Source organism: Pteropus alecto, unplaced genomic scaffold (assembly GCF_000325575.1).
Source record: "Pteropus alecto unplaced genomic scaffold, ASM32557v1 scaffold164, whole genome shotgun sequence".
Classification (NCBI taxonomy): domain Eukaryota; kingdom Metazoa; phylum Chordata; class Mammalia; order Chiroptera; family Pteropodidae; genus Pteropus; species Pteropus alecto.
This window is the reverse complement of record NW_006439568.1, coordinates 26,509,682-26,528,435: the sequence shown is the minus strand read 5'-3', so window position 1 is coordinate 26,528,435 and position 18,754 is coordinate 26,509,682. Positions and strand designations below refer to the sequence as shown.

Below are 18,754 nucleotides of genomic sequence, written 5' to 3'. Positions count from 1 at the left end.
AATTTGAAGTTCTCTTAAAATAGAGATTAATGTTCATTGTCTTTCCTTTAGCCTCCAGTCGGTGGACTTTGAAGCTGTGGCAATCACAGTAAAAGAGCTAGTTCGGTATACCCTAAGTATAAATCCAAACAACCATTCCTGGTTAATTATTCAGGCAGACATTTATTTTGGTAAGTGAAATGTATGGTTGCTTTGTATTTTATTTTTATAGCACTTTTAGAAGTGAAAATAAATATATTACACATTTTATTACAAAACATTATTAAACTTGTCTTGTTTTTGACATAATCTAACTTTTCCTAGATAAAATTAAGAGAGTAAAACTGTAATTGTCATATGTATGCATTTTTCTGTGTAGAGCCTTTCATTAGATGCTTTTAATTTTATCTTGACTACCTTTTTTCTTTTTCTTTTTTAGTAGTAAATATTCATCTAGTAAGTTGGTAAAACATTCTTAAGAGGTTAAAATTTAGCTTGCAAAATTGCTATTTAAAGTTTCTAAAATCTGTCCCAGCACTCTTGATAATTATTTATATTCTTAGAGGTACATAATCTCCCCATTTTATGTGATCGATTTTCCAACTTGATAATAGTTCTTTCACTATATAGATCAGATAAAATTTCTGACAGATCATTTCATGATCAGTTTTTAAGAAGTTGATTTTTTTTAAAGAGAAGGTTCAAAATATGAATAGAGAGAATAGTATGATAAACCCACATATATCTGCCACCTAGTTCTAATAGCAGTTAACTCACGGCCAGTCTCATTTCATCTGTACCCTCACCTACATTATCCCACTGTCTCCCAGATTATTTTTGAAGCAAATAGTTGCTAATTTTAATGCTCATTTTCACCAAGCCCTCAAAGAATTTATTATTAAGATCTTAATATCTATATTTAGAATAAAATTACTGATTATAAACTACCTCAGAAAATTAAGATATGTTTCTAGTATGGACATTTGGGAAATAAATACCTCCAAATACTGAATCTATACTAGTACGTTTGACAAGAATTCCAAGCTAAATTTTTGCGTTTTAGAACTAAGGCAAAGAATCTATTTAATTGCTTCGTTAAAGTGGTTAAAAAAAAATAAAGGCAATTTTTTCAGTGTTGTCCTGGATAAGTGTTATCTCTAGGTCTAGGTCTATGGTTTGAATCTCCAACTGATATGTTTAATAATAGGTAATTTTTTATCCCTGTTTCTACTTCAGCAACAAATCAGTATTCAGCAGCTCTTCACTATTACCTCCAAGCAGGAGCTGTGTGTTCTGATTTCTTTAATAAGGCTGTACCCCCTGATGTTTATACAGACCAGGTAAATTGTTTTTATTGGCTTTTTTCTTCTTGTCTACCTTTGAATGTTCTTCCTGGGTCATTTCTGGGTGAGTTTATTTTCATGTTTGTGGTGGTAACTCTCAAATTGAATGCTTTAGACCAGATTTCTCTCCATATTTCCAGTGCCCATAGTCCATTGCTGCTTTGATTTACCAAAGTACTTCAAACTTAACCTGTCCAAAACTGATTTCATCCTCTTGCTTTACTAGTCTTCCCTCCTGGTGACTCAGCCCCTAGCACCCACCCCCACCCCCCCAAAAAAAACCCACCAAAATAACAAACACTTTTGTTTAACCATTTGAATTGACTAGGCCCAAATCTTGAGTGTTGTTTTTTTTTTTTGACTGACCCTCCCAAAAACATCTAGTCAGCCTTGAAGGCATGTTAATTCTACCTCCTAAATCTTGACTTTTGTTCATTTTCTGTCAATATGTATTGCTCTTTCGTCCGGTTTAGTACACCAGTATCATAATTTAAACTAAATGGCATTTTTCAGTACTTAGAGTAGTTTTTGAAATAAGATTAAAAAATTTTTAGGAACTTTTTAAAATTAATACTATTTTTTAGAATGGTTTTAGATTCACAGCAAAACTGAGCAAAAAATACAAAGTTCTCATATACCCTCAGTGCACCAGAACAAATGTATATTAAAAAACAAATATATATTCTGCTGTGTTTGGGAGGAGTTTTGTAAAAACACAAACACCCCACATGTACAACCTCCTCCACTATTGACATCCCACATCAGAGTAGAGTGTACATTTGTTATAATTGATGTTAGTTTTTTTAAATGATAAGAATTATTTTTGTAGGTAATAAAAAGAATGATAAAGTGCTGTTCTTTGCTGAATTGCCACACACAGGTTAGTATCATACTATGATTTTGGTTTTTTTTCATATAAGAGTTTATAATAAATATAAAGCATTGGACTAGGAGGTAGCTTTATTTTCCTTATAATTGCTTAAGTTTATGGTGTTGAAGAATTTGGCATTTTTTTTTTTTTAGTAGTTTATAGAATTTTTAAATGAAAGCATGAGTTAGAAAACATTGGTATTTGAACCTTCTAAATAGAAAAGAAGCTTTCTCAAGTATGTTTTCTTGTATATAAAAGTATGTATGTGTACATTAGTTAGGGAAGTACAAATCAGTACCACAGTGAGATACCACTTCACACTAGGTTGGCTGTAATTCAAAGATTTACAAGTGTTAGTGAATATGTGGGTAAATTGAAATCCTCATATGATGTTGGGAGGATTGTAAAATCAGGCATCTTTTTTGGAAAACAGTTTGGTCTTTCCTTAAAAAGTTAAAAATAAAATTACCATACAACCTAGCAGTTCTGCTTCTAGGTGTATAACCAAGAAAATAGAAAACATATCCACAGAAAAATTTGTATGTGAATGTTCATAGTAGCATTATTCATAATAGCCAAAAAGTAGAAACAACCCAAATATTCATCAGCAGATGAATGGATAAAACAAACGATGGTATATCCACACAAAGGAATATTATTCAGCCATCAAAAGGAATGAAGTAGTGATACATGCTGCAACAGGGATGAATCTTGCAAGTATTATGTTGAGTGGAAAAAGCCAGATACAAAAGGCTACTGTATGATTGACTCATATGTCCAGCATAGGCAAATCTATAGAGTAAGCATGTAGCTTAGTGGTTGCTAGAGACCAGGGTAAGGAGGAATGAAGAGCAGCAACTATCAATGGGTACAGAGTTTTGTGGGATGTGCAGGGCAGGGGTTGTGGGAGGACATAAAATATTTAGGAGTTTGACAGTGGTGATGGTTATACAACTTTGTGAATATAATAAAAATTACTAAATTATGGACTCAGTGAATTTTATGGTATATGAGTTATATAAAAATATTAAACATATTTTTAAATCAGTATCATTTATGATCTACATACCTGATTGGAATGAATGTTTTCTATGTTAAGCAGACTGGCAGCCTAAATATTTGCCATTTGCTTCTGTATTTGCCTGCTGTGAAAGGTTTAACCACATGTTCTGTATATTTTGAATGTCATGACACTTTGACAGTTTTCCATTCCCTTGTTTTCTGAACTGGCTTTTTGCCAGCTTCTCAAACAAAGCTCTAAAAACTTATGATTTAGATCATCAGTGATGAAAATATTGGGCAGGCAGACACTTGTGTCAAGGTTTTTGTAATTAAAATTCGATGGAATCCATCAATACAAGCTGATCTACTCAGTGTGATCTGCAAGACCTCTTAAATGATATATTCTCGATATAAGAATTATTAAAAATTACCCCCCAAAAGCAGGAGAGTCATTGTTAACATTAGTTATATGAAACCATTTTCAAATCATTATTTGTTTACTTAGGTGGCAATTTTATGTCAGTTCCTCAGAGAAATCGACTACAAAACAGCCTTTAAATCATTGCAGGAACAAAACAGGTATGAATGATTTTTAAAATAAAATGCAGTTGAAATTTTTCTGCTTAAGACGGAGGAAGTAACAATTCTGTTTTTCAGTCATGATGCTATGGACTCCTACTATGACTACATATGGGATGTTACTATTTTGGAATACTTGACTTGTATCCTTTCATCAACGTGTGATATTAGAACAGTTCATTTCTGTAAACTAAAGTATTTAATATTGTGTATTTTCTAAAACAAACCTGAAAAACAGTTGAAATTCTATTATGTTTAATAGTATCAGATTTATTATTTTTTTAATTTAATTTTATTATTAGTTTCAAATATACAATACATTAGGGTAGACATTTATACAGTTTATAAAATGATCTCCCTAATTGCTCTTTCTCTCCTCTGGGTTTCCAAGATTTATTATTCTTAACTGATTCATTTAGATCTTCATCATAAAAGAGGAGAAACAGATAAAAGACAAATTGCGGTAAGTTACTTTATGCCTTTCTTTAGTGACGTACTTAATTTCCCTAATATTAAATCATTGTTAAGAGTTGGACCAACAAAAATGATTTTGTGTGCCTAATTACTGCCAATATCTGGTTATCTTTGTTTTTTTAAAAGATCCTATCTTGATAATGTAGCTTTTATATCTAGTTTATTTCATGTGAAAATGTTAGATTTTGTCATCTCTCTGCTCCAAACCATTTAAATGGTTTCCCATTTCACACAATGTCAAAGTTCATACAGTGGCCTATGAGGCCACATATGACTTAACTTCTAGCTGCTCATTTGACTCCCTCTTGCTAAATTCTGATACACTAATACCCCTACTGTTCTTCGAACATGCCAAGAACATTCACCACTGAAAGGCTTTTGATATTTTCTCTTCTAGGAATATTCTTTAATTTCCTTCAGTTCTGTCCTCAAATGTTACCTTCTTAGTAATCAACCTTTCTTGACCATCTTATAAAATTGCACTGTCTCTCTGCATATTTATCCAAAGAAACAAAAACACTAATTTGAAAAGATAATGCAACCCTCTGTTCAGTGCAGTGTTTTAACAATAGCCAAGATATGGAAGCAACCTGAGTGCCCATCAGTAGGTGATTGGATAAGGAAGAGGCGGTACATACGTACAATGCAGTATTACTCAGTCAGAAAAAAAAAAAATGGAAATCTTAACAATTTGCAACATAAATGGACCTTCAGGGTATCATGCTAAGTGAAATAAGTCAAACAGAAATACTAATACTGTATGATTTCACCTATATATGGAATCTAAGGAACAAAGTAAATGAACAAACAAAACGAAAACAGACTCATAGATAGAGAACAAACTGGTGATTGCCAGATGGAAGGGGAGACTGGGTGAAAATGGTGAAGGGATGAAGAAGTACAAATTAGTAGTTACAAAATAGGCATGGGGTTGTGAAGTACAGCTTAGGAAATATGGTCAATAATTTTGTAAAAACCGTATAGTGCCAGATGGGTACTAATCAAGGGGATCACTTCCTAAGTTATATAGATATCTAACCACTGTGCCGTACAGCTGAAACTAATATAAAATAGTATTGAATATCAACTCTAATTGAAAAAATAAAAACAAAAACATGTACAAATACAAAAGGCAATATTGAAATTTTCCCTGTTCTTCAATGCTATTTCCAAACCATCTCTACTTGTATCATTTTTAAAGCCCTTTTTCTTTTTTGAAGTTTATAACCTACCTCCTTACTCCCTTATGTAACCATCCTCTTGGTTATTCCTCTAAATGCATCAAAAGGTATGTGATCAACATATCCAACAACACTCCCAGCTTTACAAGTCCATTGTCACCTTTACTCTGCATCAGCCACCAACACTCATAGTCATGTCTTACTGTCAGAACTGTTCTACGTAAGATCTCTGCCAATATTCTATCCCTGTCTTAATTCCTGGCTTCCATGTTCATTGTGATCACTGATGTTCACGTACATGACTAATTTTTTCCTAGTTTCTCAGCCTCTTCCTAGCTTTCCTTCCTTCTCTACTCACCAAGAGTACAGCAAATACCAGTCTGTGCACCTCAGATATTCAGTTTGAGATGGGGCCATGGAATCTAATGTTTAAGTTTCTCAATTACTTCTGATGGCAGACCACATTTGGGAACCCCAGCTGTCTATGGTTGACTGTCAAAACTACTGTTTAATCAGTGTTTTCAGTATGTTATCCTTCACTTCACCTGGATAAGTCCCAACCCTGAATCAGTTCAAAAATCTGTTTCTGTTTCTCTGAGGTACCGAGTCCTGTTGGAAAAAGGTCTACAACTATATAAACCGGTGCCACCACCAGACCATGTTCCCCAACTGTAGCTGGCCCTTCATCTCTTTCATTTTACTTGCCAGTAGTCCGTTGTCTATATTCTTTTCAGGGACTATTTGAGACTTTCCTCCTGTTAAGCCCTCTCTCCCATTTCCATTTGCAGTAACTTCCTTGCTTGTGTTTGGAATAGACCAGAAAAAAGACTGGTCAGTTTCTGTCCTCATGGAAGTTAAAGTTAGGCTTGGGAATGGTGGCCCTGTGTCAGCTTCACATTCCTATTTCAAGTCATTTTCTGCCTTTAAAATAATCTACTGTACTCATCTTTAATTCATTCTTTTAGTCAGTAAAAGGTTATACTCCTTGATGAAGGCAAGTTCTTACACTTTGTATTCTACCCCTTTGGTGACCTTTTATCTCCTACATTGTCATCCTCTCCTGTAGCTTAATTTTTTCATCCTTAATAAAACCTTTTGACTGCCTCGTCCCTCATCCTTTCTCTGCCTAGTGTTTTTGAAAGCTCTTCAGCTAAGTGCAATTTGACTTCTATCACCCATCTTAACTCTTCTCTTGGGTCACCAGATGCCAAAGCCATTGGATTCTTTTTAATCCTTATTGTATTATTTACATCTTCCTTCTTGAAATTCTTTATTCTTTTGGCTTCCCTCACATTTTTATTCAATTCTTTTTCCTGTTTTGCCTTTTATTCTTTGAGGGCATCTCTGTCTACCCTTTAAATTTAAATCCCAAGTCCTTGGGTTATTTTCTGATTGCCCTACAGTCTTTCCAGGTAATCTTAACTACTCATGGTTTTGATTAGTACTCAAATATCTGGCTCCTAGTCCAACTTGTCTTTGTAGTTTTATAACCAGGCATCTTCAGGACATTTTACTTGAAATAACTCTTTACCATATACCCCATTACCATATTTTTCCACATTTTCCTTCCTATTGAAATGGCATCATCTAGCAATTCTTCCTACTCCAACCTAACTGATCATTTCTGAATAGTGTTAAAGTTTTTTTTTAATCCAGAGGTAAGTTACCTTTTAATCTAAAGGTAATTCTAAGGTCATAAAATATGAAACACTACATGGAAGAATACTATGGATTTTTAGTAGGCTGAGATATTTCTAATCATGAAAGGAATGAGTCACTAAATGATAGTGCTAAGCAACTAGCTATTTTTATACATTAAAATGTGAAGCCCTGAAATATGAATTTTGATTTTTTTCAAACTATTTTGTATAAGCCTTAACTGTAAAAATCTGTCATGCCAAATTACATGTAGTTTATTACATGAATTAATGTTACTAAAGATAATTCCATAAACTGTGGTTCAGCAATTGATCTTAAGAGTGGTTCTAGTCAGTATTTATATTAATTTCTTCTATACCTCTTAGCATTTACAATTAGAGGTTCAGTTAATCATTAACCATCACTGTTAGCGTGTAGGTAGTTTTGTATAATGTATACTAGCAAGACTATTTTTGACCAGACCTCTAATGTCACTTTTCTGTTTTGAAAGATCAAAGCTATCGGCCAGACAGAACTGAATGCAAGCAACCCAGAAGAAGTGTTACAGCTGGCAGCACAGAGAAGGAAAAAAAAGTTTCTCCAAGCAATGGCAAAACTTTACTTTTAAGCAGTTAAATTTTTTTTAATTTTTAACAATGGGCTAAAAATAAACAGTATTAAAAGATTACGTTTATACAATACATATATACACATTTAGTGGTGTTTTCAGGCAAAATACTGAAACATTAGTTTTAAAAAAAACTGTACAGAAGACTTCATACCATAATAGCTTACATTTATAATTTCTTCAAAGAAAGATTCAGATGTCCAGTAATAATAAACTAGCAATCTAGTATAATTTGTTTTCTAATTAAAATCACTTTTGAGGCTGAAATTTCATTTTTTTAAAAACTAAAATGTTTATGTAGAATTAGTCTATAGAGCAAATTCTTATGTCAGGTTTTTTTTTAATAAATAGATTTCTAGGAGTCAGTGTACATTTCGTACTTTTCCACCTTAAAAAAATAGAAATTTAGGTCAAGTGTTAAGCTTTATCACTTTGACACTGTCCTTAACTCATGTAGGATTTAACAAGTATCTTAACAGTTTTGCAAACATAAATAAAGCTTTAGTCACACTAAATTTAAAAAAAATTCTTAGGGATACTTTAGAGTAATAAAGTGACTTTCTCACATAGTTTGAAAGAGTACTTAAGTTTTTCACCCAAATTATGATGTACAAAAAGTTACTGGAAAGCAACCTGTATGTCAAAGCCCCAAGTAGGAGCCACAGCATTTATCTTGTTTACAATTTCTTTGGTATTCCCACTATTTGGAGCATAGTTTAAACACCATGTTCATCTAAGCCTTACTGGTTAAAAATGTTATGGCAAAGCAAATAAACTAATTTAAAAACAGATTAAAGTTCACCCTTTGTAAAAATTCAAGTTTTATAATAGCTTGCTACAGCAGCTGTAGATAAGTTAGTCACCTTACTACAAAAGTAAACCTTTGTAAACAAGTTTAAATTTTATCTTCAAGAACCAAATTGCACTAGTCAAGAGTATATGAATTTTGAGAATCTATAAACTAGATTCAAAGTACTGTATCACTTATTGTACCCTTTAAGGTAGTACTTATCTACTCCAAAACTTCAATGATAAAATTCCTGGTTTATCAAGATAAACATAGTAACACTGGATCAAAAATTTTTTATGGCATAAATCACGTGGGAATGAATTCATTTTTGTAAACAAATCCTGCTGTTTCTTTAAACAGCTAACATAGGAATTAAATAAATTTCTTCCTTCATGCCAATTTTAAGTTGTTTTTTAAATAAAAGAATGGCAGTGAAATTTCTGAATTGGCTAAGATAGTCACAGCACTATTTTCCTGTAAAGTTTTAGTAGTTTAGTTCTATGAAATTCTACCCAATACTTGGTAAATTCCAACTCGTTTGCTTAGTTAACTTCTTTAGTGTTTTCCTGGTGGTTTTTCAGTGCTCTTTGGTGGTGTCATAATGCCTCCATTACACACTGGTGACAACTGTCCCCCCGTCCTGAAGGTGTTTACATAATTTACTTCATCCTATACATGTGAAGAAATCATGCAGAGATTAACAGCTAAAATAAAGCATTGATACAGTAAAAAAAAGTCAAACCAGACATTTAGGTACTAATTTAAGGCTACTTAGGCCTAATATAATGGTCTCTTTTATGTCTTTGTCACTCTGACTAGTCGTATTCTAGAAGTTCAGCCATTTGAATTGATAGAACTGGTTTTTAAAACTCTTACCTGGACTACTGGCATTGATCTTGAGAAACTACAAATCTTGCTCTGACTTCAAAGTTACTAACTTTTCTACATTTTAAAATTATTGTGCCAATTAGAACTTTCTTTCTCCTTACCATCTTACATAACTCCTGAAATATTTGTAGCATCCTTACTATCAGTGTCAGTGACTTGATAATAAGACCAAAAAACCCAACAAGAAACATACCAGCATAGCCAGATAATTTGTATGTGTCTGGATATTGTGTCTGTCTTCCATAGAAATCTTCTTAAAAATCTTCAATTTCACTGGACTAGTACTTTTTACTACACTGACAAAAGGCACCATCCAGTCTACACATTCAGAAATGTTGTCCCATTCCAAACCTAGACAGAAAAGTTAGCAAAATGTGAAGGTTACATCAGAAATTAACATGCCTAATGTATTTGTTCCTGCTTCCAAATTTAAGTTAGTTATTTTAAAACTCATTGAAAAAAAGTCATTTAGCAAGTCAAAACAGATTCTCTCTCAAACTATATTCATAATGCGACTATTTTAAGGGGAAAAAAAGACTTAGAGCTTCTTAACCAGAACCTTTTACATATGAAATTTAAATTGTCAAAACCCAAAGAACTCTTAAGCAGAGCTATAAGCATGTTGCTTAACTTCAAATGGATTTAAATTACATTTGACCTTGTTTTTGTTTGAGGATATACATTGAAGATTAGACAGTACTTCTAACAGAGGTAATCACTCAACTGCCAAATTTTTTCCATTAACATTTTCAATTTCTGTTTAGCAGGATGCTAAAGTTCATAAATTAAGTTTCTTTAAAAGTTGTGAACAGGTAAGAGGTAAAATAATGTCTTACCTGAGGCTTTCTTAACAACTTCAACAGAGGTAAAATGGCACAAGGCAGCAGCAGCCAGTATTCTGTACTGGAACTCTAATGAATCGACAGCTAGAATACACAGATCTAAAAGCTAACAAAGGGGAAAGCAAAAGTACAAGTATTTAGGAGAAGGATAAGTACTAACTTTGAAGTTAGTACTACTACTACTACTAAATATCAGTCAGCTAACATTTTAAGGTGTTTATGATATGGACCACATGCCAAGAATTGCTAAAACTAAAGGGATCCGACCACCACCCTGAAGGAAATGAGTCTTGGGATTAAGGTCAAAAGGTGAACAGACTGGATACAGTGCAATGTATGACTAGGAAGGGCACCTAATCCAGAGTGGGGAAAATTGCTACTGCTTAAATAAATCTTAAAGACAAGGTAGCCAAGGAGGTAGAGAATGTTCTAAGTGTAGGAAACAGCATTTGCAAAGATAAATGAAAAAGTATTACTTTGCCTTGGAACTCAAGTAGTTCAGAATACCTATTGTATATATGCAATAAGCAAGGAATACCTTTATTTTTTTAAAAAGAGGGTAGATGCAGAGGCATGGCCTAGGTTAGATCATAAAAGGTCTTTAAGAAGTCAGAACTTTAGAGTTGTGACTAATTATTGAAATTACTGTAAGATTTTTAATCAGGAAAGTTACGTTTTAAGAACCATCAGACTACAGTGAAGCAGATACACAAGGGAACATGTTTCTAAACGGTGAGATTAGTAAAGAGGCAGTACACTCCAGGCAATAAGAGCTGAACAAGGGAGCACTGGAATGGTGTAAAAAGGCTACATTTCAGAGGCCTGAGCTGATAGCTGTCCGGTAGAATAAAATCTAAATTATGTTTGCCTCCACTGGTCACCTCTTTGGTGGAAAAATGAGTAGAAGAGTTGGAAGTGAAATAATTACACCTCTAGAAACCTCCTACATTGTTTATCAGTTTATCAAAGGTTTGCCCTCTATCAAAAGGGTAAATATGGGTGCTTATGATAACCTGGGATGCTGAGAATTCTGACTATTAATAAGCCTTCATTTAAGTTTTGTAAAATGAACCAATTCCAACATATTTACTGGTTAGCCAGTTTTAATGTTCATAATGTGTTTACTAGATTTAAAACAGTTCCATATGTAAGACTTTTACATCTTACATAGAATAAGAAAGATTTTCTTCACTTACATATGGCAGTTAGAGCAATCTTAAGATACTATGAGAAGTAGACAGAAAAGGATGGTACACTCCTTTAATTACTTGGTTAGAATATCTGTTTTATGCTGGCCTAGAAAAGTTTAGTTTGAACAAGATGATTTTAAAAATAGGTACTCTGTATATTCATATTTTGAGAGTAAGATAATCATGCAGAGTACTTCATACCATTATAAAGCCTGGAGACAACTGGCTTAAAAATACCTTTCCCCATTTTATATCAAAAAGAGGTATTTAACTATTTTGGACTCCTACTAAAGAATGAAAAGTACTCATTTAAACTCATAGTTTAAAAACATTTTCTAGAATTATTAAGCAACGTAAATATTGGGGACAGAATTTTATGTACCAGAAGTTTTGTTCTAGTCACTTAGAGTACAGTTAATTCAAGACACTGTCATTTTGTTGTATGGCCTATTTAAGAGTATACATACACTAAACAAAACCTGTAATTAACAGTACTAGGTTAGATCATAAAAGGTCTTTAATAAGTTTTCACAGTACTATTAGCATACATTCAATAACTGTCAATACCTGAGCTATCTGGATGAACTTTTCCTGAGAATACTGAGGTAGAAGAACTTTAGGAGCATCTTTAAGAGCATCAACTTGGAGGAAGAGATTTAGCCAGGAGATGATTGTTACAGGACAAAGTTCCCATTTTAAAGCCTGTTAATGAAATTAAAATGCCTGTTGATAAATGTAGGTACATATGTACACTATATAGCTACTTTCTTAACTAGTTACTTTAAAAACTTTCTGCTTTTAGGCTTATTTCTTCCTAAGAGTTATTATTCTGGCCCCTTTTATTTTTACTAAAAATATTTTACTAAAAATATTGTGAGGTATAGATACCTCACAATCTAGAGCTGCTTGTTTTAGTCTATTATTGAAATAGACCCCTTTATTATCCTCTAGTTATTTTTTTAATAAAGTTCATTGAGCCTGTTATTCATACTTTTCTCATTTCTTGCAGCCCCTGATCTTCCAAATCTGTTCTCTACTTTATTGAAACTGCCCTTTTAATTGTATTAAATGACTCCACAGCTAATTCCATTCAGATCTTCCAAGAACTAAATCTAGATTTTTTTCTTTCCGTGAACTTCAGTGACTTCTGGTCCAAACGTAAAAGTTAAAAACAAAAGACAAATCCTAATTTACAACTTTCCCTCCATGACCATTTATAAGAAGTCTACAATAATTAGGAGAGAACAGAGAGTCTTAACACCTTTAGAACTCCCCAGAGAATCCCATCTTCCCTTTACATACTCCTTATACTATACTTCAAGCCTGAATCTGGATAATTTTATTAGAACAATATCAACATGCCAACAAGATACCATTCTAACAGCTATGTTTAGTTTGTAAATATATAAGTTTGTAATTTACATTATGATGTATAGTTCAGATAATTTATAAATGAAAGTCATATTGATTGGGTTTCCTTGTATGGCTTACTTACAAACCCCTGATATCCAAATACTTTCTAGAAGCTTACATTTACTCTTTAATTGAAGGCCTGATCAAACACCTTTATGCTTCTCTTCTACCCTTCCATTAATAGCCCTTTCTGGGCATATAGAAAAATAAAGAAAAAGCAGTTAAATATTTCTCTTTCTCTATCTGCTGAAAGAAGGAGAAAATAAGCTTTGACAACCATTATTGGAAATCATAATGGTTATTGGTTATTGGTAACTTACCCATATGTTTTGAAAGTGTTGTCCTTAAATAAAAAAGTGTTGTCACTTTTAAATTAAGAAAGTGGTATATTCTCAATATAGAAAACTTGATACAGAAAAAGAGTTTACAGGTTAAGTAAATTCCTCTCCCATCCATACCACTGTAAATATTTTGCATTAGCCTCTTAGAACTGGATCTTAAAATTAAAACCTCAGTTTTACTTATATTGTCCTTGAGGCACAGAAATAATTACTAAGTAATTGAACTGCAACTAGATGATATTATTGATATTCTTACCTTTAATATAATGAGTTCCATCCTTAAGATATCCTCTTCACTGCAAGCACCATCAGTGACATAAGCAAACTCTTGGAGCTTAGGAGCATAGATTTCCTTTAAAAAGGGATTTTTAAAATTAAGCACAGTTGAGGTTGAGATGATACAAACCATATACAGGCTTCATTTTTAAGGACAGCTTCACAAGTGATTATAAACCTTAGTAAAATAATTCTACGGTAGCCAAAGCTATTTAGATATTTTTTATATTTAGGTCTAAATATAAAAAAGTCTCTGAGACTTATTGTCATAGATTTGATCTTGAATTTTAATGATGAGTATTTTAACCAGTCATTTCAGTTAAAACACAAAAAGCCAAACTTGTTTTAAGATTGCCTAGTATATTGGTCAGACAAAAACAAGACACTCAACAAATAAGTTCTAGAAAGCAAAAACATTTCCTTTACCCTAATACAAAAGTATGGTTAATCAAAAAATACTTTGTGCAGTGGCTGATGACAGGTCTGCCTTAACAGTCTAGAGAACGACTGTAATGATCAAAGGAGCAGATGAGATGCCTGCCACAGATGAGAATAAGCTAAAGATCAAGATTTCAATTTAGAAAGGTATCCGAAACGCATCATGATTTCAGCTAAGGACAGACTGAATACAAATGTATTCACCAAATTTGGAAGAATGTAGAGATAGCCCTTAAAGCTCAAAAGACAAATTTGGAAGAAAAAATACACTTAAGAAAATTAATGCATGACTCACAAAGCATACAGACTTTAAAATTTTCAGATGAAGGGACTGATGATATTCATAATGCATTGTTTAAGAAAAGTAGATTGCGTGAAGGGAAATCTCAGGAAAGGAGTTGCCTGCTATCCTTGCACTACCAGTAGACAAATAATTAGGCTGGACACACCATTAGTCTAACCCAATAAAACATTCATTTTATTTGATTGCTAAGTTTTCGAAGACCATTCTATTGAATCCAACTGCCATAATTATTTATATAGGGACAGCATCAGAATGAGCCATGGAACATTTCACCTAGATACTAATTCTAGAATATAAACCAGAGATTTATAACAGGCTTAGGTACTAAAAAAGAACTATGATATATGTCCTTGCATCCAAATCATACGGTTCAGAAAATGCTGGGGGTCAGGGGGGCCACTCACCTTTCCTCAGAGGTTAATACCAAAGTAGTAGTAGTTTCTGGAATTAATGTTTGATTTTTAAAAAGTTTGGAGGAAATGTCTCTGGATAAACTGAGAACTTACCTCAAGTTTGGAAGCAATGAATAATGAGGTAATGCCAATGAGTTGAAGCATATTTTTATTTATATCCTTTTGTGTCAACATAAATCTATCAAAAAAGTCTTGTGCAAGATAAAATGTTTCCCTATGAAGTGTGTATACTTCACATACCTAGAGAAGAATCCAAAATTTTAAATATTATTTCATAAATATCTCCAAATTAGAAAGTTATCTCTTAGCATACTAGACTTTAAAATACTTTTATAAGTCCAACTTTGCTTTTTAGGATACCAAAGCTAAGATTGCAGGAAAAATTAATATGCACTAATAGAATAAACAAATCTATTACTGTCCTCATGTATTCTTTAGTTTTTTTTTTACTAAATGGACTTAATTTATTCCCAGATCACAGTTACACTTTTACTGACTACGAATGAGAACTTTTTTCTATCAATTTCCTAATTGTTTTTTGCTGATAAATGGGTAAGTTTTCACAGTTTATATTAATTTTGATAGTTCCAATTGATGCTCTTCATCATTTTAGGATGACTTTTAATTAAAGAAAATTACAATGATGTTCAGTGTTTTAAGCTTATTTATTTTTCATGTTTTACTGTATTGGCTAAGATTATAGAAGAAAACTGAATAACACTGCTGAAAGACAAAATCTTGATCATATCCCTTGTTTCTGACTGTAATGGGAATTCTGTTTCAATATTATTATCAGTGATAAATTGTATCTATCTGTCATTTCCACAATTATAGGGAAAGTTTTTAATTCCCAATTAACTCCATGAGTAGGAGCCATTTATCCCCATTATGAAGATAAGAAAACAGAGTGACAGACATACATGCTTTTCTAATAAATAATGTGTTAAGGAACTCTCCTATTTCTGGTTTACTAGATATTTTAAAATCAGATGTGGATATTGAATTTCAAAAACTTTCACATCTATTGAGACCTCATGATTTTTTTCCATTAAACTATTAGGGTAATAAGATTTTCAAATGTTGAACCATCTTTGCATTCCTATACTGAAAGAATATACTAAGAATTTAACACTCTATTGGATTTAGTTTATTCTATACAGTTTGCATATATGATCATATTTAAGGGAAAATAAAAATAAATTTGATAGACAACCACTGGATAAAAATAACAAAAAAAAATAAAATTAAAAAATCAACATAATTATACTTAAGTTGCTTCCCTGATCACTAGACACTTAGAAAAAGTCAAATACCAACCACCTTCTTATACCCACATGATTAAAATATAATCTTCCTTTCCAGTCAGATTAAGGAATTAAGATGACCTGACTCAAAGGGGCATTTTGTAGTCTTAAAAACTTCTGAATGGCTTCTGCGATCTACTATATCATATTACTCCACCAAAAAGCCTAGTCTTTCTCCCTTGGAATATATCATCCCTATCTTAGAGATAGGGAAACTACAAAGCAAATATCCAGTGGGTTGGAGGAAAATCAGTTTTTCATCAACATGAGTAATCCTTTCCTCAGTAATAATTCTAGATACTTTTATAATTATTTTCCAGAGAAAAGAAATAGGCCTAAACAAGAAAGTTCTGCACACATCTTTATGGACTTCAGGATCAATATTTTTCCTTTAGATTAATGGTACAGTGTATTTCTGAAAGGAATAACAGTAAATGACAAAGGAAAGCTACAAGGAGCCTAGAGAGCTTAGGGATATCTGGATATTCAAAGCCGCCCCATTGTTTAGGACATAGAAATCAGGATTCCAAATTATAATTTGATTTTGATGATACAGAAAAGGACTTCTGAAGGCCGTGAAACCTAATCCTTGTTCTTCACTTTGCATAGCAGAATTCAAACTTCGTCAAGTGTGTATCTGTTCATCTTGAAATTCTTAGCATCTAAAACAGTGCCTAGTACACAGCAAAACCCAGATATCAACAATTCTGAATTGGGCTTGGGTCATATGGGATGTGGTAGCTGTGTCCTTATGATTTTATTCTTATAGACAGTCACTTTCCATTTTGGTACCATCAAGTACAGTAAGTATCCCTCAAAAAGATGACTGCTGGCAATGGATAATATACCAGGGGGGCACATTGAAAGCATATTTACATCTAAATATTTTTCATCATACAAAGACAAGAAATTTGTATTGCTGGAACATACCTCTAAAAGCCAGTCTAGAAGTATTGACCTCATCTGTGGTTCCAAGTCAGAATGTAGAACTTCAAAATGTTTGTCATGAATATATCGGGTCTCTTTCTTTAACATGTTTAGCCAAACATCCTTTGAACATCCCCAGCTAGGGAAAGGGGGTAAGAAGAAAGAATTTGTGTGATCAACGTAATACACAAGCTATCTGTTTTACTTAGGAAAAATACTCAACTTTAGGACATTGAAATCCAACTTTCAATTAGAACTTGCAAGTTCTTAAATTAGGAAAAAAATTGCTACCTTAACTTTTAGAAACCATTTCTTTAGCATGAAAAAGTAGAAGCCTGAAATTATACAGCAAGAACTTGGACTACAATAATCTAAATCAACAGATCTCAAAAGTGTTTTCTAGTCCCTATTTATAAAGGTTCCTGTTTGAGATAACCATGTTTTTTCAAGAGTGATACAAAGAAAGTGAATATTTAAAGCATATGATCCCAGTACAGGCAAGGCTCAATCATCTCCAAAGTAATCTTCAATAGTAGTCACCTACAGTGAGGGTAAGGCGGGTCAATACGGGGAAGAGGGAGGATTAATGAGTTTAAATGTCTGAGTCCATTAATTTGTTTATTAAAGCTAAATATAAATTATTACACTAGATGTTTTGTATAAGTTATACCTCTTAGTAATATTCATTAACTAGAAAAAATAAGTATCATCCTTATTAAGAAATACATAAGGTTGACAGATCAAGTGAAAATGCTGTACATGTCAAATGCTTCCATCTTCTGATAAGGTCTGCAGTACTCAGCAAACAAATGAAAATATAGGATCAATGTTAAATTCCTGTATCATTGCAAATAGCATTACTTAGACAAAATATGCTTAAATATTAGTAAAGAAAGCAATTTTTATAAGTTTTTCTATAACAAAGGCAAAAAAATAACTCCCAGTAGTACCACTTATGAAATCAGTATAATTTTAATCTGTAAATTACTGAAAATTTTCTTACCTTAAATCAGGCAAAGGTGAAGGATCAATAAAAAGGTTTTTAAATCTGTAATTTGTAAATCTGGAGAAGTCACTTGTTCCTATTTCTTTGTGGGGTGTTTCAATAATAATGCAAGGACTGATCCCCCCAGATAATACAGGTGGCCAACAATTCTGTCATTTAAAAAAAAATAAAAAGTATATCTCTTTGTATAAGAGGAAACCAACTTTTGTCTTGGATCTTTCATTAAATGGAAGCTAAATACTTCTAAACAGTCTATCGTTTTCCCCCAATACCACTGTTAGCAAACATTGCTGACAATCTAAGTTGACATTTACATTTTATAAATAAGCCATATAGCTCACATCAATTTTCATAAAGAGTAATAGGATGTTTTAGACAAAATACAATACTGGAAATACAAGACATTAGGTACTGGGGGAAGAGAGGAATAGCAATGCATCTGCAGTCATACTGATCACTTTAAGAATTATAAAATTGAAGTTCTCCCTCTGTATTTAGCAATAGTGGAAAAGCACCTTGTTTTATAAAAAGCCCACCCAGTTAAGCCTAGCCTGATATTTTAAATTGCTTGCAGGCAAACCTTAAAAATGGAAGCAAGTGGAATCAATACTTAAATATTGAAGGACCCTTTCCCCAATCAATGCCAGTTTCAAAGAGAACCACTGTCTCTAAAGTGTTTTCTGTACAGCACATAGGAAGAAATAGGTAGCAAAGGGCTGGGTACCAGTCTGTCAGTAACCTCATATACTTATGCTCCAAGGAGCAGCTATTAGTTACCACTATAGTCAGCGAGGGAACAAAGAGCAGTACATTGGACAGATTAGGCGGGCGCTGGTGCACTAGGCACCTCCAAGAAGGAATTTACAAAAAGGAACCAGCTGCTTCAAGGCAAACTTACTCTGCAGCTGTTGGAGGAGTTTGGCACAT

General features: G+C 32.8%; 2 protein-coding genes across 10 annotated transcripts in view; one reads left to right on the top strand and one right to left on the bottom strand.

The window, feature by feature from the left end:
• The window catches only part of INTS8 (integrator complex subunit 8), a 51,905-nt gene extending 44,137 nt beyond the window's left edge, over positions 1-7,768 (top strand). Inside the window, exons 21-27 of the mRNA XM_006916678.3 lie at positions 52-170; positions 1,216-1,319; positions 2,152-2,202; positions 3,701-3,774; positions 3,853-3,917; positions 4,194-4,237; positions 7,579-7,768. Of these exons, the coding sequence (XP_006916740.1) occupies positions 52-170; positions 1,216-1,319; positions 2,152-2,202; positions 3,701-3,774; positions 3,853-3,917; positions 4,194-4,237; positions 7,579-7,695 (574 nt within the window). The 3' untranslated portion in view covers positions 7,696-7,768. The remainder of the gene's footprint in view (positions 1-51; positions 171-1,215; positions 1,320-2,151; positions 2,203-3,700; positions 3,775-3,852; positions 3,918-4,193; positions 4,238-7,578) is intronic.
• Positions 7,685-18,754, bottom strand: part of CCNE2 (cyclin E2) — a 13,132-nt gene continuing 2,062 nt past the window's right edge. For 4 of the 9 annotated variants that reach the window (XM_025050160.1, XM_015592992.2, XM_015592991.2 and 1 more), the window contains exons 5-12: positions 17,825-17,976; positions 16,825-16,960; positions 14,684-14,830; positions 13,416-13,511; positions 11,973-12,107; positions 10,210-10,321; positions 9,567-9,724; positions 8,505-9,154 (exon numbers count right to left, since the gene is read on the bottom strand). In XM_025050160.1, the coding sequence (XP_024905928.1) occupies positions 9,041-9,154; positions 9,567-9,724; positions 10,210-10,321; positions 11,973-12,107; positions 13,416-13,511; positions 14,684-14,830; positions 16,825-16,960; positions 17,825-17,976 (1,050 nt within the window). In that variant the 3' untranslated portion in view covers positions 8,505-9,040. Of the gene's footprint in view, positions 9,155-9,566; positions 9,725-10,209; positions 10,322-11,972; positions 12,108-13,415; positions 13,512-14,683; positions 14,831-16,824; positions 16,961-17,824; positions 17,977-18,754 lie in introns of all 9 variants that reach the window. The other 5 variants (XM_015592987.2, XM_015592985.2, XM_006916679.3 and 2 more) reach the window with 3 other exon arrangements.